The sequence below is a fragment of the Tenrec ecaudatus genome, chromosome X (genome assembly GCF_050624435.1).
Source record: "Tenrec ecaudatus isolate mTenEca1 chromosome X, mTenEca1.hap1, whole genome shotgun sequence".
In the NCBI taxonomy this organism is placed as follows: domain Eukaryota; kingdom Metazoa; phylum Chordata; class Mammalia; order Afrosoricida; family Tenrecidae; genus Tenrec; species Tenrec ecaudatus.
The window spans coordinates 140,742,650-140,761,687 of NC_134548.1; the positions used below are offsets into that span (position 1 = coordinate 140,742,650).

Consider the following 19,038-nt stretch of genomic DNA (forward strand, 5'->3'; position numbering starts at 1 on the left):
CCTCTTCAGATTTTGGAGGCAACATATCCCTCACTTGGGTGTTCTACTTCAACCTATTTATCAAATGACATGAAAAGCCTCCATTTTTGAATGGGGTCCAGAACAAGAAAAGGCTCTTCAACAGGTTCAGGCTGCCATGCAAGCTGCTTTGCCACTGGGACCATATGATCCAGCTGACCCAATGGTGCTAGAGGTGTCAGTTGTAGATAAAGATGCAGTGTGGAGTCTTTGGCAGACCCCTATTAGTGAATCACAGTGTAGACCATTGGGATTTTGGAGTAAAGTCTTGCCATCCTCTGCAAACAACTACTCTCCCTTTGAAAAACAGCTGTTGGCCTGTTACTGGGCCTTGGTGGAGACTGAACGCCTCACCATGGGCCATCAAGTCACCATGAGGCCTGAATTACCCATCATGAACTGGGTATTGTCTGACCCACGTAATCATAAAGTTGGACGTGCACAGCAACACTCCATTGTTAAATGGAAGTGGTATATACGAGATCGGGCCAAAGCAGGACATGAAGGAACAAGTAAGCTGCATTAAGAAGTGACCCAAATGTCCACAGTCTCCACTCCTGTCACATTGCCTCCTTTCTCCCAGTCTGCACCTATGGCCGCCTGGGGAGTTCCTTACCATAATTTAAGTGAAGACCAAAAAAGTCATGATTGGTTTACGGATGGCTCTGCACGATATGCAGGTACCACTCTTAAGTGGACAGCAGCAGCACTACAGCCCCTTTCTACGATCTCCCTAAAGGACAGTGGTGAAGGGAAATCTTACCAATGGGCAGAACTTCGAGCAGTGTACCTGGCTGTTCAGTTTGCATATAACGAAAAATGGTCAGATGTGAGTCTTTATACTGATGCTTGGGCCGTGGCTAATGGCTTGGCTGGATGGTCAGGGATTTGGAAGGACCATGATTGGAAAAATTGGTGACAAGGAGGTGTGGGGGAAGAGGTATGTGGATAGACCTCTCTGAATAGGCCAAGTAAGTAAAGGTAATTGTATCTCACGTGAACGCTCACCAAAGGATTACCTCTGAAGAGGAGGACTTTAATAATCAAGTGGATAAAATGACACGCGCTGTGGAGACTAGTCCTCCTCTTTCCTCTGCCACTCCTGTTATTGCCCAATGGACACATGAACAAAGCGGACATGGCGGCAGAGATGGAGGTAATTCATGGGCACAGCAACATGGACTTCCACTCACCAAGACTGACTTGGCCACTGCCACTGCTGAGTGCCCCATTTGCCAGCAACAGAAACCAACATTAAATCCAAGATATGGGACCATTCCTCGGGGAGATCAACCAACAACTTGGTGGCAGGTTGATTACATAGGACCACTTCCATCATGGAGGGGACAGCATTTTGTTCTTACTGGAATAGACACCTACTGTGGGTACGGATTTGCCTTCCCTGCACATGATGCTTCTGCCAAAACTACTATTCGTGGACTTACAGAATGCCTCATCCACCGGCATGGCATCCCACATAGCATTGCTTCAGATCAAGGAACTCACTTTGCAGAAAATACAGTGCGAAAATGGCCCCATTCTCATGGAATCCACTGGTCGTATCATGTTCATCATCATCCTGAAGCTGCTGGCCTGATATAATGATGGAATGGGCTCCTAAAGACACAATTATGGCACCAACTAGGTGACAACAACTTGCGGGCCTGCGGCAGTGTTCTCCAGGAAGCTGTATACGCTCTAAACCAGTGGCCAATATATGGTGCTGTGTCTCCAATAGCCAGAATTCATGGGTCCAGGAACCAAGGGGTGGAAGCTAGAGTGGCACCACTCACTATTACTCCTAATGATCCACTTGAAGCATTTTTGCTTCCTGTCCCCGCAACCCTGTGTTCCTCAGGCCTGGAGGTCCTGGTCCCGAAGAAAGGAACTCTCCCACCTGGAAACACAGCACCGATTTCACTGAACTGGCAGCTGAGAATGCCCCCTGGCTCTTTGGACTTCTCATGCCTTTGGATCAACAAGTCAGGAAGAGTGTCACTTTACTAAGTGATGCGATTGATCCTGATTACCAAGGAGAAATTGGACTGGTACTACATAATGGAGGTAAAGAAGAATATGTCTGGAATCCAGGAGATCCAATAGGCTGACTCTTATTGCTACCATGCTCTGTTATTAAAGTAAATTGTAAGTTACAGCAACCCAATCCTGACAGGACTTATATGACCCAGACCCCTCAGGAATGAAGATCTGGGTCACCCCGCCAGGCCAAAAACCACAGCCAGCTGAGGTGCTTGCTTAGGGCAAAGGTAATACAGAATGAGTAGCAGTAGAAAGTAGTTCTACCTATCAATTACGACCACGTGATCAACTGCAAAAGCAAGGTTTGTAATTGTCAATGTATTTTCCTTTTATGTGACTATTGCATATATTTCCTTTGTTCAGGGATGATATATCAGATAAATTTGACTCAATGTGTTCTCATTTATATGTATGATAGATGATTGATGATAAGTAAAAGTGAGATTTCATTAATGTCTGGAAATTATATCAGTATATATGGCTAAAGAATTGTGTACAGGTGCCAGATTCGCAAGGGGTGGATTGTGATAGTTTATTGTGCCAGCCTGGCCAATAAGCTCAAGTAGGATTAATTGAAGGGCAGAGAGATAAATGGTTCGTGAGCCTCGCCTTGCTTGTCTCTCGCTCTTTAATCATCGGACCAGTGTGTGGCTGCCTTGCTTGTTCTGTGCCCCAATTTAAAGGGTACACTACCTGTGGGACGCCTAGCCTGTGGACTGTGTCGCTGCAAGTTAAGGTCCCATTAAGCCCACACGATTGGAATGTTCATCTCTGGAGCTGGGGACTGACAGTTGGTGACAGTTGGCGTTTGCTGCCTGGTTATATAGCCCAGTTGGTGTTTGATGCCTGGGTATATAGCCCAGCTCTCTCTACAGAAGAGGAACTGGCAGCCCTCAAGGCTGAAAGGACTGCTAGTGTCTCACTGCTTTATAATTTATAATTTAACTGTTCATTTCTTGTATTATCTTGCTACCTATCTGTATATAATTTATTGGTTCATTTCTTGTGTTATCTATCTATCTAATTACTAGCAATCTGGTTTTGTCTCTCTAGAGAACTCTGTGTAACACAGAATGAATAACATAATTGTAGGTGAATGGATACAATGGATGATGTAAGGTATGGCAAAAATTAATATAATAATAAGGTTTCCTGTGGGGTGGGGAAGAGAAGTGATAAAGGGAGCTGATATCTAAGAGTCAACAAGAAAGAAAATGTTTTGAAACTAATCATGGAAATGATTACACAATTGTGCTTGATCTATTTGAATCATGGATTGTTGTAATATCAGTAAAAGCTCCCGGTAATAAAAATAAATTCAGTAAAATAAATAATTAATAATCCAACTAACTTCTCTGTGCTGATCTTATAACCAATTTTTTCAATTAGTTTGAGCTATTTGTTGATTCAATCTTTGGGGGTTTCTATGTATAAGAATATATTATCTGTGGATAGAGTTGTAAGATAATATAGAGACCGACTCATATTAATGACGGGTTCCAGAGGGATAGGATCTGCTATCAGAAAACGTATAGATAAGAAAAAGGATAGATGCTGTTGGAGTGTGTCGTCCCTGCAGTATAGGCACTTCAGTTCACCGAAATTTATTAGGTGCAGGCTTAAATCCATTCCCTGAACACAGCCTGCAATCATTACACATTCTTCACAAAGGGATAGTGCACAATTTGAAGGTTTACAAAGCAGCATTAACATATCAGACAAGTTATTCACAGATAGGAGGGGAGGATGTACCTGGGAAAATGAAGTAACTGATAAGTTTGCAGACTGCTGCCTTTTGCAGCTTTAGTCAGGTAATAGGCAGCAAATGTTTGCTTATCTCAGGCGGAGAAGCAGACCAGTCATTGCTTCATCATATCCCATGGCGGAGCAATCAGCATTCTTCTACAAGTCATGAACTGTGGAAGGTGGTGATCCTTTCCTGTTTGCCTTATGAGTAAACAGCTTTCCCCCCACAGTTTTATTTCTTTTGTGTCTATGCGTGTACTTTTAATGTCCAAAACTTCTAGGACAATATTAAAAAAAATTCATGATAAAGGGCAACATTATCTCATTACTATTCTAAGGGAGGCATATTTTCAGATTTTTTTCTTTAAGTGAGATGCTGGCGATTGATTTCTCATATATGGCACTTGTTGACAAACTTCCCTTTTATTTCTATTTTTAATGTTTTAATCAGGAATGGATGTTGAATTTTATCAAATGTTTTTTCTGCATCAATTGATATAATAATTAAGATTTTCCATTATTTTGTTTATATAGTTAATTATATTGACTGATTCTCTAATATTAAACCATCCTTTCATATCCAGTATGAATCCCAATTGATCAGGATGTGGTTTTTTAAAAAAAATATTATTAGCTGGGCTCTGTGGTGCAATGGATAGTGCATTGGACTCCTACCTCTTCTCAAAAAGTAATTAAAATTATTATTATTTGTTGCATTGTCGGCTAGGATTTTATTGAGAATCTTGGTGTCTACATACATTTTCATCTAATATTTTGGATTCTGGTGACGTTTTTGCCTGGCTTAGATATCAGTTATAATGGCTTCATAAAGAGGGGGAGTAGGGGGGGGACGAGGAGTTGATATCAAGGGTTCAAGTAGAAAGAAAACGTTTTGAGAATGATGACGGAAATAAATGTACAAAAGTGCTTGACACAATGGATGGATGGATGGATGGATGGATTGTGATAAGAATTGTATGAGCCCCCAATAAAACCTTTTAACTTGCTTAAAAGTTTTTGTTATTTTTTGTTTTCTTGAGCTTTTAACTTTTTCTTTAAGGATGTTTTTTTTGGGGGGGGGATCTTGGTAGTATTTTTTTTCCAAATTCAAGAGAGTTTGTTGTCTTTTTTGAATGGAAAAATATCTTTGCCTTTCAACTATTTGATATCCACTCTTTTCCCTCTGTGCTTTTTAAAAACCTTCTTTGTAGAATGTTATTATTCCTTATTTTGATTCATTTAATTCTGTTTCCTCTGAGTATTACTTAAATAGTATGTTTTCTCTATAGTATTTTTTTCTGATACTTTTTGGTTATTGTTTATCATTGCTATAGATTTTTCTATCCAAAGAATTAATTTTTTAATTAATTGTAAAAGTGATTTGGTTTTTTACAGAATCCTTTAGTTTTTCCTTATCGGAAAAGGATTCAATTAGAGGGATAATTTTGCTGGATAAAAGTTTCTTGGTTGGCAATTTTTGTTTGCTTTTTTTCCTTTCAGAATTTCAACTATTATAATCATCTTTTTGTCAGCATGGTTTCAGTGGAAAAAATCTGTACTTATCCTAATTGGTTGGCCTTTGTATGTGATTGTACTTTTTTTTATTGTGCTGCCCTCAAGATGGTTTACATTTCTTTAATATTGGAAAATTTTACTATAATTGGCCTCAGTAATTTCCTTTAGGGATTGATTCTTTTATAGTTCTCTGGACTTCCTGAGTAGTTATTTTATGCTTTCTCATGTTATATTAGGGAAGTTCTCCCTTGATATTTCATTAATGATTTTATCTGTAGTTAGATCTGATTGATCAAGAAATCATTGCTCTTACAAAATTATATCATATAATCCTCTGCTTTGTTTCTACCAACAAAATCATTTATTACAACTACTGATTTTTCCTCTTTGTTCCCAAGTTTCATATTCTCATCATGAGTATTTATCAATTCATCTTGTTGCATGTGTGATTCATTTCAGATTAAAGAAATTGATATAATTCTTCAATTTCTTATCAGTGGTAATAGTTGTTGGTATATGATTTTCAATAATACTCTTCCTATTATCCTATCAAAGACAGTATTTCATTTCTTAATAGATCAGGAAATTGGTTTTTTTATGAAGAATATGATGTCATTCCTGTTTAATACACCATTCTTGGCATAAAAAATCATATGATTATCTTTTTCCAAATAACTGATACCAGTCCACTTCAGCTCACAAATGCCTAGAATATATATCTTCATGTGTTCCATTTCAATCTGGACAACTTTCAGTTTTCCTACATTCATGCTTAGTACATTTCAAGTCCTAATTTAATAGATGTTCGTAGCTGTCTCTTCTTATTGTGAATCATGCTCCATCAGCAAATGAAGGTCTCAAAAATTTTGTCCATCAATGTCATTAAGGACTTCAAGGAGGCAGTTCATCAGTTGTATTTTGAGTGCCTTCCAACCTGAGGGGTTGATCTTTTGACTCTATAAAAGGTAAAGTTGTATTGCTATTCATAAGTTTTTGTTCAGCTAATACCTCATCTTGTATTCCTCCTTCCTGGTTTGACTTAGTCTGAAATCTCTGCTGAACCCTGTCCGTCATGTGCTACCCTGATAGTATTTGAATTATAAGCTCATAGCTTCCAGCATCACAAACTGATAGATGAATGGTAGGACATGTCGTGTATTTTTATGCAAATGACATACACCATCTATGTCCTGTTTTCTGATCTCATTCCCCTGGGAAGCATTTCGTAATAGTTGTTGTACCATTTTTCTCCATTTTGTTGTCAGAAAATTAGTATAGCAAACTTGTAAAAATTATTCCCTAATGAGACAGAATGGTTAACAAAGAAATGTAGATGCTCAGTCTATTTTTGTGGTTATATATTAATTACACACTTACTTACAGACTTTAAATCAGAAAACATCCCCTCTCTTATGATGGGTTCTATGGTTATGTGTTAGGAGATGACATGAGCTTCTACCAGTAAACATTGAATTCTGCGTGCATAGAGCTTCAATGTCAACCAGAGGTGACAGATTAAATTCTTTTACCAGTATTTTCTGAGCCTACATAATATTTTTAAAGAGCCAAGTTTGAACTTTTATACCTGCTGATTCAAAAATTACTACAAAGTTGAGTAATAAAGACAAAGAAAAATATAATGCAAGGAACCACAGACTCAAAGTGAAACTACTTTATAAGGGAAACAGTCGCTATGAACCCTGGCCTCAAGCTACCTTAAGACCAAAAGAACTAGATGGTGCCCAGCTACCAAAACTGAGTGTTGTAATCAGGGTCACACCAATGGAATCTAATAAAATGGGATGAAATTTGAAACAGATGTTCAAAATCTAATGATAATAATAATACCGATTGAACAAGTTGATATTGGAAGACTCCCAAGATATGCCCTGGGGTACTAAGCCCTAAAGCCACCTTGTAGCTAAATAACAAACTGACTTTTAAAAATGTATATGATGCATGCATTTATTCTCTAAAGAGCAGATATTTGATATTTTTTATGAAAAAATAAGGCCAAGTCAAGGTGAAGTGTACATAGCTTGATGAAAGTAAAATATTTCAATAAAAAGTATACAAGAAAAAAGTACCTATTGGTAATTGCTGTGACATATGCAATTGTGAAAAAAGAGCAAAAGCAACCAAAAATACATGTAAATGCATATGTGTATAGATGTATATGAAAGGCATTTTAAAAATTCGTTGAAAACATCGAATTAAAAGATAATGGAATTTGTGTGTGTTTGCACATGTATATGCATCGATATGACATTACACACATATATGAATGTACAAGCATATTCTTGCATAAATCACATGGGAACACAATTATAGATATTTCTTAACGTAACGAAACACTTCAAAATATTGGATTTCTGGGTTTGCTGGATTAGGATCATAGTCTTGTGGATCCTCTCAATCAATTGACAACATATAGATCATAAAGTTATATTCTACAACTTTGATGAGTAGTATCCAGGGTCTTCAAAGCTTGTGACCAGCCATCTAAGATGACTCTTTTTTCACAAATACTGGTCTCCACTCATCTTGAGCAAAAGAGAAAAGAAATCAAAGGCTCCACGTAGAAATTAGATTATAGGGCAAATAGTCAATACACACCATGGCGTTAACTATCCTGAGACCAGAAGAACTAGATAATCTCTTTCTATCACTACCAACCATTCTAATTAAAGCCACAACAGATGAGAAGTGATAGAATGGAAGGCAAATGTAGAGCAGAACCTCAAATTCATGGGTTGGAGGAGATCTTCCAGACTAGCTGAGGAGCCCTATTAGCAAAGCAGTGATATATTGGGCTGTGAACTGCAAATTCACTACTTTGAAACCAACAGCTGTTCCTTAGGAGAAAAACAAGACTTTTTACTCCCATGAAGAGTTGCTGTCTTGGGAAACAACAGAGGTAGCTCTGCTATGTCCTGTAGGATTGCGATTAGTTGGAGTCAACCTGACAGCACTGACTTTGCTGTGGTGTCGGAGACTAGCTTAGACTGGATCCTTTCCCAAGACAATTGCACTTCAAACTTTGAATTAAAACTGACTTCTGAGGTCACCTTTTAGTTAAATAATGAATCGAATAAAAAAAAGCATCAATCTTTGTTGGCATAGTGGTTAGATTACATGTTGGGTGTTTAACTGCAAGGTGAACAGTTTGAAATCACCAGCCACTCTGAGGGAGAAAGGTGAGCTTTCTACTCCCATACAATCACTGTCATGGCCTGAGCATGATAGTGGGACAAGAGGCAAGTCAAAGGAAAGAGTGGAAAGAGCTAGGTGGCAAATGACATTTACAGAGGTCTAAATAAAGGCATGTATATATTTAAATATATTTATATATGAGGATGTGGAAATAGATCTATGTGCATATATTTATAGGTTTAATTTTAAGGTAGCAGATGAACATTGGGCCTCCACTCAAGTACTCCCTCAATGCAAGAATACTTTGTTCTATTAAACTGGCATTCTATGATGCTCACCTTCTCAACACATTTGCTGAAGACAAAGCAGGTGAATAAGCAAATGTGGTGAAGAAAGCTGATGGTGCCCAGCTATCAAAACACATAGCATCTGGGGTTTTAAAGGCTTAAAGGTAAACAAGTGGCCATCTAGCTCAGAAGCAACAAAGTCCACATAGAAGAAGCACATCAGCCTGGGCGATCACAAGGTGGTGAATGGATCAGGTATCAGGCATCATCAGAACAAAAAAATCATATCATAGTGAATGAGGGGGGAGTGCGGAGTGGAGACCTAAAGCCCATTTGTAGGCCACTGGACATCCCCTTACAGAAGGGTCTCGGGGAGTAGATGAGCCAGTCAGGGTGTGATGTAGCAAGGAAGAAACATACAACTTTCCTCAACTTCCTAAATGTTTCTTCCCACCCTGCCCCTGCCCCTATCGTGATCCCAATTCTGTCTTACAAATCTGGTTACACCAGAGGATGTACACTGGTACAGATAGGAACTGGAAACACAGGGAATCTAGGGTGGAAGATCCCTTCGGGATCAGTCCTGTGAATGGCAATACTGGGAGAGTGGAGGAAGTTTGGGTTGGAAAGGGGGGACCAATTACAAAGATCTACATATAACCTCCCCCCTGGGGGATGGACCACAAAAAAAGTGGGTGAAGGGAGATGTCAGATGGTCTAAGATATGACAAAATAATAATTTGTAAATTATCAAGAGTTCATGAAGGAAGGGGGAACAGGGAGGGAGGGGAAACATGAGGAGCTGATGCCAGGGGCTTAGGTGGGGAGTAAATGTTTTGAGAATGATGAGGACAATGAATGTACAAATGTGCTTTACACAGTTGATGTATGGATGGATTGTCATAAGACTTGTATGATCCCCTAACAAAATTATTATAAATAAATAGCTAGATAAATAGATAATTACTGTCTTGGAAACCCACAGAGGCAGTTCTAACACGTCCTATAGGATTGCTATGAGTTGGAATCATTTGATGGCAGGGAGTGCTTTCTTTAAAAACCACTAATAAGCAATTATTTTAAAGCAAAGAATAGGATGTAATGGCTGGAGATACCAGATTAATAAAAAGAGGTGAACCAGAATGTAATGATAAAATTCACACTCTGAAGAAAAATAGTTGAATTGGAACCTAAACTACCATATAAACCTTCACTGAATAAAACAATAACATAATAATTTAAAAAAGAAATAAAGACAGTATGCTCCCAGAATGAGCTGGGATCATATAGCTCAATGAACTAGAATACAGAGACCAAAAATAAACTCATGTGTATACGGTCAATGGATTTTAAACAAGAATATCAAGAAAATTTAATAGGGAAAGAGCCTTCTCTTGTACCTCTATCATATTGTATAAAACTGGACCCAAAATTCATCAGTGGTCTAAATATACACTTTTTGAGTTTATAAGATATATACAGGGAAAATCTTCATGACTTTGGATATAGCAATGATTTCTTAAATATGATACCTAAAGAACAAACAACAAAAAAGAAAAATTGGTCTTGATGATAATAAAAGTAAAAAGACAATTCACAGAATCAGAAATATATATTTGTGAATCATATATTTGAAAAGTATCTGGTATTCAAAATATATTACAAAAGAGCACTAAAAAGAAAGAAATCAATGAAAAATGCGCAGAGGATTTAGATAGAAATTTTCCACTGAAGATACACAAATGCTCAAGAAACACATGAAAAAAAATGAGTTACCATTGAGCATATGAGCTCTCTTGTGTTGAAAACGTTTTGGAATTAAGTGTCAGTGACAGCTGCACAACCTTATGAATATGCTAAAGAACATTGAATTGTACACTTTTAAAATGTGAAAAAATATTATGTGAATTATACTTCAATCTTGTTTAAAACATTAAATTTCAACAGCCAGCGAATATTTGTGAAGGATCAAAATTGTTCCATTCTTTTCTATTCTTATAACAAATAAATTTGAAGTGTCTCCTAATAAAAAGTTGAAAAAATAATTAACTGGGATCTGGTCGTGGGTATGCTGCAGACACATCTAACTTGAAATTCCTCTTGGAAAATATTTCTCTAACACTTTTCCTATCATATAAAAATTATGAAGTATAGAGAAAAATACAGACCCTGAGTGGTATGAAGGACGTATGAAATTGTGTGCTGTGATTGCTATTAGATTTTGGATATGTTAATTAATTTGGATAAGGGACCATTTAGTGAAATTTGCATGTAGTTTATAACTTTAATAGCAATGTATGCACATTCTAAAATTGACTGTGGTAAGTTTTGAACATACCATTCAATATAAGAAAGGTGAAAATTTCTGAGTTCTATAATTATAATGTGATAATGTAAGTCAATGTCTTTGAGCTTAGGAAATGCGCCACGAAATATTGATGGGTTAAGGACATGATACTTGCAATTGACTCTCAAATAATTAAAAAAGCATGGAGTGATGTGTTGATAAATTGACTCCTCAAAATAAGAGTACTTTTCATAGTATTTGTTGATTTCCATGGTATAAGTATGGCTGGAAACTACCCAGGGTAACACTGACAACAACTGTGCAACCATGGCACCTGTATAATTTGATCTTATTTCAAAAATTAAAAAATAAAAGACCTTCAGTATATAAATAGGATTTTAATATCTATACTACTAGAAAATAAAGAAAAACTCAGAAAATGAAAACTATAACAATCCTAAAACAGGCATATATTGCAATATTACAGAAAGCATGGTGATTATAAATACTTAAATAAACTTATAGAAATATATTCAAATATTTTAAATAAATATAGGGCATAAAATATTTTATTTGACTGATAGATGTTACAGATTTTTAGATAAACATCAACAATTTTAATGAAATTAAAATCACATACCAGACAATTCAACTATTTAAAATGTATACACAAAGAGTCTTAGTATATTTAGAGTTAAGCAATCAATTCATCGCAAATAATTTTAGCACATTTTATTCACCCCACAACATCCTTATTCTCCCCAGTCCTAGCCAATCACTAATATAAAAAGATTTCTTTTTCTCAAAAAACTGGTGCTTAAAAAATGGTAGAAAGATAGATTCCAATTTCTCGGTCAGCTAAGGTGAGCAGTTGTCAGCAGAGCTACGGAATTGGCTGTACCTGTCTGAGGAATCAGCCACTGAGAACCTTATGAAGAGCTGGGGAACATTATGAGATAATAGTGTCAGAACATGGGCCCCTATGATCGGAAAGCCCTCAAAATATGATTGAGTACAAACTGCCTTCTCATAGAAGAGTCAACCATAGTAGCACTGATAACGCAAAGCTTTGGGGACATTCATCAACTAAAAATTGAAAAGGAAAGGGGTAGGATTTTAAAAATATCCCTAAAGTTATCTATCTATACATAAAGAAGCCATCCTGAAAATATTGTAGATATCAGTCAATGCCTCTGTGAAGTAAGATTCTAAAGTCCTAATGTTTATGATAATGGTCATCAAATCATTAATGGCAGAGAAAAATAGTCAAGTGTATGCAGTGAGGTAGGTTTCTGAGGAATCATCTCCAACAGGAATTTAAGAAATGGAGGTGGGAATGTTGTACTGTTTCTTATCAAACGTTGATAATACATCCATCAAAATAAGGAAAATATCAATTGTGTATCCTAAAACCATCTAGATGGAAGATTTTTGTTGTTTGTTTCTCCCTCTTATTCTTAGTTCTCTCTACACTCCTTTGTTCATAAAAAGCACAAAACAAAAATTGAAGCTGTTGAATTTATAATATCAAGTGCAACTCTGCATGTTGTCTATCGACGTACAGCTTGCCTCATTACGCTGACATAATCCATTCCCTTGGTAGCACTTTTCTGGTTCACAGGGAGTCACAAAGTTGAGAAGAACTCCCTCTCTTGGTACAAGTGAAAGGGTGTGGGTCAGAATAGTGGCCCAGCTTACTCTTCACCCAACAAGAGAAGGATGGATAATATCCATATATTACAGAACAGACTCCATTGCCCTCTCTCCTTCGTCAAAAAGAGTTAGCGGATATCCAAGAACGAAATTCCTAAAAATGAAAGGATCTCAAGTTTAGCATTCTATCTTTAAATTGAATTATTCTAAATCTCTCTTTTTTTAACTGTAAGAAACTGAGCTACTGGAGTGCTCCTTTATCTGTCCCTGGAACTTTCCAAACTCTTTTTTCCCTCACTTTATTATCATCACTATTATATTTATTTTACTTGGAAATAGCTTGACTCACAATAAATGACCAAAAACTTATAGAGTTTCAGTATAACCTGTATTAAACTTCCCCTCATAATATTCAACATTGATACAATAATATTTACTCAGTTTCATTGTACACATTTTGGTATATAGTTCTATGAAATTTTATCATATATCTAGGGATGTGTAAACATTGTCAAAATCAAGCAGTATTGTATCATCACAAATGCATCCAATATATTATCACTTATGTTATGCAGAGACACAAACAAGTGCCATATATATATACATATATATGTATATATAAATATACACACACCTACATACATATAATATTATATCAAGAAGGCATACCAACCCAGTACAAATCAAGTCCCTAACTTTAATGCAAGCAGAACCCTCTTTAGACTCACATAGCTGAAGACCTATAACACAGAAAGATACAGCTGGATGCAGGAATATCACAGGCTGATGAGCACAGAGTCACATAGATCTAAGGTTGGTGGAAACATAGTAGGGCATAGACAACTCTCAGAGTCAAGTAGCCCATGTGGGACCTTCCATGGAGGCAGGCACAGGGTTCCAGCAAGCAGGAAAGTGGAAGGACAGAGAGAGAGAAGTTCCCAGTTTCTCCCTTAAAACAAGGCCACTGCCCCCCCCCCAAGGAAGTATCAGCAGGCTATGTATGACACTTTCATACAAAATCAAGTTGACATAAAATCATCCAACTTCCACATCACTTAATAGCCACACCCTACCTTCAGCTCAAAGTCCTTTGCCAGCACTGATCTGGTCTCTATCAGCATGTTTCACTCTTCTTATATATAAATAGATATAAACATTTTATGAAATGTAGGACCTTGAAATTAGTTTTTTAAATTAATTATTTTTAATAACTTTGGTATCTATTCAAGTTATTGCATGCACCAATAATTTATGCCTTTATATTACTGAGTAGTATTTAATTGTATAGATATCCTACTACTTACCAATTTATCCAATGATGGATAGTTGCATTATTTTCAGATTTTACTACAACTAATACTAGTGTCAGGAATATTTATGTGCAAGCTTTTATGTGAACATATATATTTTTATTTATTAAAAAATTTGTCAGATATTGAAATAGAACTAAAATATACTATGTACGTTGTGGAATATTTTGGTTTATAGGAAACTGCTAAACTGATTTTCTGAGTAGCTGCATCATTTTACATCCTCACCAACATTCCCTGAGATCCAGTTTCTCACCTCCTTCCCATGTCTTGATTTATTATCAGTGTGTGTTATATGAGTCATTCTGAGAGATGTGTGGTGATATTTCATTAAAAAATTAAATTTTTCCATCCCTAAAGGAATGAAAATATTTTCATGTGTTTATTTCCATCTACGTATCATCTTCGGTGAGTGTCTTTTCAAGTCTTTTGTGCATTTTCTAATTGAATTGTGTTTTTTCAAACTGATGGATTTGGAGAGTTCATTAGATATTCTAGACTTTACTATTTACAGAAATATGATTTAGAAAAATAATTTTCTAATATATGCCTTGCCTTTATTCTGTTAACATGTTTTTTTCACAATAAAAATTTTCATTTTGATAATGTTCAATGTGAAATATCTAAAAAATTTTCAGTGGTCCTAAGTCACAAAGACTATCATTGATACTTTCTTCTAAAAATTTCACAGTATTATGTTTTATAAGTATATTAATTATCCAATTTGAGTTGTTTGGCATATAAGGTAAGAAGTTTAAAGAACTTTTTTGTATTCGGATGTCCAATTGTTAATGCCATTGGTTATGTACTTCTTACTTCACACACTGTAAAGAAATGAATTGGTTGTACCTATGTGCTTTTATGTGGGGGCTGTGTATTGTGTTTCCCTGATCTATTTACTTATGCCTTCTTAATAGCACATAGTCTTGAACACAATAGACACATAGTAAGTCTTAAAATCAGGAAGTGTTATTCCTACATCTGCTTCCAAAATGATTTTTGCTATTCTTGTTCATTTATCATTCCATACAAATTTTAGAATGAGCTTGTCTATATCTACAAAGAATCATTCAGGCTGAATTTCTTCAGTGTAATTCTTTTATTATTATTATTTTATTTCTTTCTATTTCTCTTCTTTCCATGTGCATTACTTCTTCATTCCCAATTCCCCATTAACTGGTATACAGCCCCTGATTTATGTCTTCCTGCACTTTTCTCCAAGTTCTTATAACCATAAAACACATTTTCAATTAGATATATGTCCAAATGGGAGCATCAATGTTTCTTTAACCTAGCAAAAATTTTATTATAAAGACATCTTTTCATCATACATGTCTTTTCCAGAAATATTATGGGAATGTTCCACAAATGAACATGGAAAATTTCCCTTTATTCTTAATTTACTCAAAAATATCGTTTATAATATTTATGTCCAACACAATATTGCTATGAGAATTCTTAAAAAGAGAAGACTATAATCATCAAGTAGAGGTGGAGATGATTCATACAATACCTTATTGGAAGGCAGAGACTCTGAGCTTTGATATTCTTTTTTTTTATCATGTTATTGGGGCTCATAAGGCTCTTATCAGAGTCTGTACATACATCAATTGAGCAAAGCACCCTTATACATTCGTTGCACTCATCATTCACATAATTCACCTTCCACTTGGGTCCCTGGAATCAGCTCGGTTTCCCTTTTTTTTCTCCCGTCCCCCTCCCTCCCCGATCCCACCCCTGGTCCCTTGATAGTTTATAAATAATTATTCTATCTTATCTTACACTCTCCGGCGTCTCCCCTCACCCGCCTCCCCATTGCCCATCTCCCAGAGAGGAGGTTACACATAGATCTCCAAGATCGGTTCTCCCTTTCTACACCCCCTTCCCTCCTGGTGTCGCCACTCCCACCAAGAAGAATAAACATCCATCCCACAATAAACGGGAGGAAGCATAGATAGTTGGAGGGAGGGCAGGCCACACCTAGGGAGGTACATGAGAGCCCAGCATAAAGAAGTAATAGTGGGGCAGGGGGAGGGAGAACCGGGAGGGGGAGAATCCAAGTGGATGGTATGGGGGGGGGACAGGGTACTAACCCACCCGTGGGAGAGTATCGGTTGTGTCCCCACAGATCTGGAACATGCATACGGACCCCACCACGACACACCAAACAAGGAGGGCAACACTAAGTACAGAGGTCTACACAAAGAGGCTGGACGACACGCTGGCCCAAACCAGAATTAGGCCGACCCCCACACTCGAAGGGAATACCACAGAAAACAAAAATAGATCGTCCGGAGTGGGAAAGGAACTGACCCACCACACCACATCCAGAAGGAAGCTGAAACAAAAGAAGGAGAAAGGACGTAGTGGAGTACATCTGGGGCCACCAAGCCCAAGGTCCACCAAGCCCAAGGGCCCCTCATACAGAGAGGACCATTCAGCTGGCCACACGACGAGATGCGACATCCTGCACCAACCCATGGCCCTACACGGGACAGCACCTGAGACACAGTGGGGGATGTGCGACTGAGCTGACCCCGCCACACTGAGGCAAACACTGGGGGCGTGCGATATTCTTAAGCAAATAGCTAATTCTGACCTGTCTGTAAATGAGAGTAGCTCCATCCTATTTAGCTGGTCAATCACATCAAAACACCCAGCTGCATGATTTCTTAACCCCTAAGAACAGGGCAGCATTGTTGAGCCCTAGGAACAGTGCAACCTCCCTGCTTATACTTCTTTCCCTGGCAGGGCCCATCTCCTGGACACTGGTGCCTGGCACCACCCAAAATGCTTACTTGCAATGCTGATTCCAGAGCCCCTGCTAGGTCAAGTCACTGAGCAGGAGGTCCAGGAACCCCCTTTGACAACAAACCCCGGGAGATAGGCTCCACTCTTAGGAAGCACATAGGAGAAGGGAGGAATAGATTTAATAACTCACTACTAAGGAAAGAAGTTATACGGTACGACGAAGAATGAAACACAGTCAGAAAGGGCAAACCACTTTTTTATTGAAGAATGAATTACAGCATGAATGTCAATCTCAGTGTCCCTGTTGCCCCTGAGCCCCAAGTTCTCTGCTATGCTTAGAGTTCTCTAAAAGCATTTTCTCTGGACCACAGAAGGCCCATACTCCTTGAAATCAGCGCTGGTGATCCACATGTCCTTAAAAGTGCTCGTGGAGCTCATTATAGATGCACCAATCCACCCACATAAATACCTATCGTAGTAAGCTATGATCTTGATGGCGGTTCCTTGTTCAGCTGTTGGTTCCAGTTCTTTAAAGAGGCGTTCTTTGAACCCGGATAAAAGCGTGGTGCCCCCAGACAGCACAATTCCTTTAAAAAGGGAACTCTGGATGTCCGTGTCGCATTTCATGATGCTATTGATGATCATTTCCGTTATCCCAGGGCTTCGGAAGTCCATCTGGCTAGGTGTAAAGAGGGCCTCGGGAACCTGGTACAGCTGGTCTCCAAAGTAGATGACGTTACCATCCGGCAGTCGGTATTCTTTCCGGGGCTCACACCGGCTTTTCTTTGGCTCCTTTCCTGGATCCAAGGCCACGTAGCACAGCTTCTCTTTAATGTCCTCCACCACGGCTTTGTTGATTGCGGAGTAGTGGCTATACCCTCGGGTCAGGAGAATCCAGGTGAGGTACTCGGTGAGGTCGTTTCCGGACACGTTGAGTGTACTGACGGCATGAGGCAGGGCATGACCCTCAAAGACCGGAACGGTGCAAGTCACCCCGTGCCCGCTGTCCACGACCAGGCCGGTGACACTGGCAGAGGCGTAGAGGACTACCACCGCTTGATTCGACAGGTAGAAAGCAGGCACTTTAAAGTTCTCAAACATCACCTCGGCCATCTTCTCACGACTCTGGCTTGGGGTTAAGGAGGGCTCCGTCATGAGTACTGGCTGCTCACTGGGTGTCACGCCAAGCTCACACTCGAAAAGGTGCTGCCAGACCTTTTCCATGTCATCCCAGTCCGTGATCTGGCCGCGCTCAATGGGGTGGTGGAGGATGAGCGCCTCATGGCTACAGAGGGCTTCATTTCCGATGAGGTAGTTCTTCTTGTTGACTTCTGCCAAAGATGAGTTAAATCGCTTATGCCCCACAACGGAATTCATTATTTGACGGGGCACAATCTCCTTAGAGAAACCTACTTTACAGAATCCAGAGCCGTTGTCAAAAACCACTGCGGGAGCGTCTATATTAGACATGTCTGCCATGGTGCTCGGCTGAGCTTCCCCCAAGTAACAGCAGAACACTTGGGCCACTTTATGACGTGTCACAGCTGGAACGTTAAAGACCTCAGAATTCCACAGTCTTCAGACTATCCCCCAGTCAGAGCTACAGGCTGTTACTAATTCCCAAGAAAACTCCACGTTTCTCCATGAGCCTGATCTCCTCTCACCTGGAGCTTGCTACAGCCATTTCAAAGATGGCTGTGCCCTACGCAACAATGTAACCCAGAAACGGTCGTCCGAAGTGAGCATCAGAGGGATTTTAAAGGGACAGGGCTATGATCCAGCAGCACAATTTGCTTAGAGAGACATAAAACAGAAACAGAAAAACCAAACCTACCTACAGGTTGCTTTCAGAAACCTGTGAAGCCAATGCAGAAACCGTTCCTTAGCAACCCAGCTGTGTGCTGTCCCCAGAGAACTGGACTCGCTGATCAGCTGAATTGTTATTTGGGGTCTGACAAAAATACATGTCCTTTTGCTAAGGAAAAGGAGCCCTGGTGCCCAAGATCAGCCGTTCAAACCTACCATCTGCTCGAATACAGATTTTCAACCTACCAGACCCTATGTAGGTTTGTTATGGGTCAAAACTGACCAGATAGAAATAGATGTGTGATGGTGGGTTGCTAAGAGAAGGATGTAAGCACCAGAAACACGACCAGGTCAGATTAACAATACCGGAAACCCAGTTCCAGCAGAGGCTCATATTTTTTTCTTATTAAGTCCCCTGATTTTTTCACTTTTGCTTGTTGATTTTTGACCACTACCTGGAGATATCCATCAT

General features: G+C 38.6%; 1 protein-coding gene across 1 annotated transcript; it reads right to left on the reverse strand.

Moving 5' to 3' along the window:
- Window positions 1-17,105: 17,105 nt before the first annotated feature.
- LOC142434562 (actin-related protein T1-like) lies at window positions 17,106-18,239 on the reverse strand. The gene has a single exon (XM_075539256.1). The coding sequence runs from the start codon at window positions 18,237-18,239 to the stop codon at window positions 17,106-17,108; it is 1,134 nt and encodes a 377-aa protein (XP_075395371.1).
- Window positions 18,240-19,038: the final 799 nt, after the last annotated feature.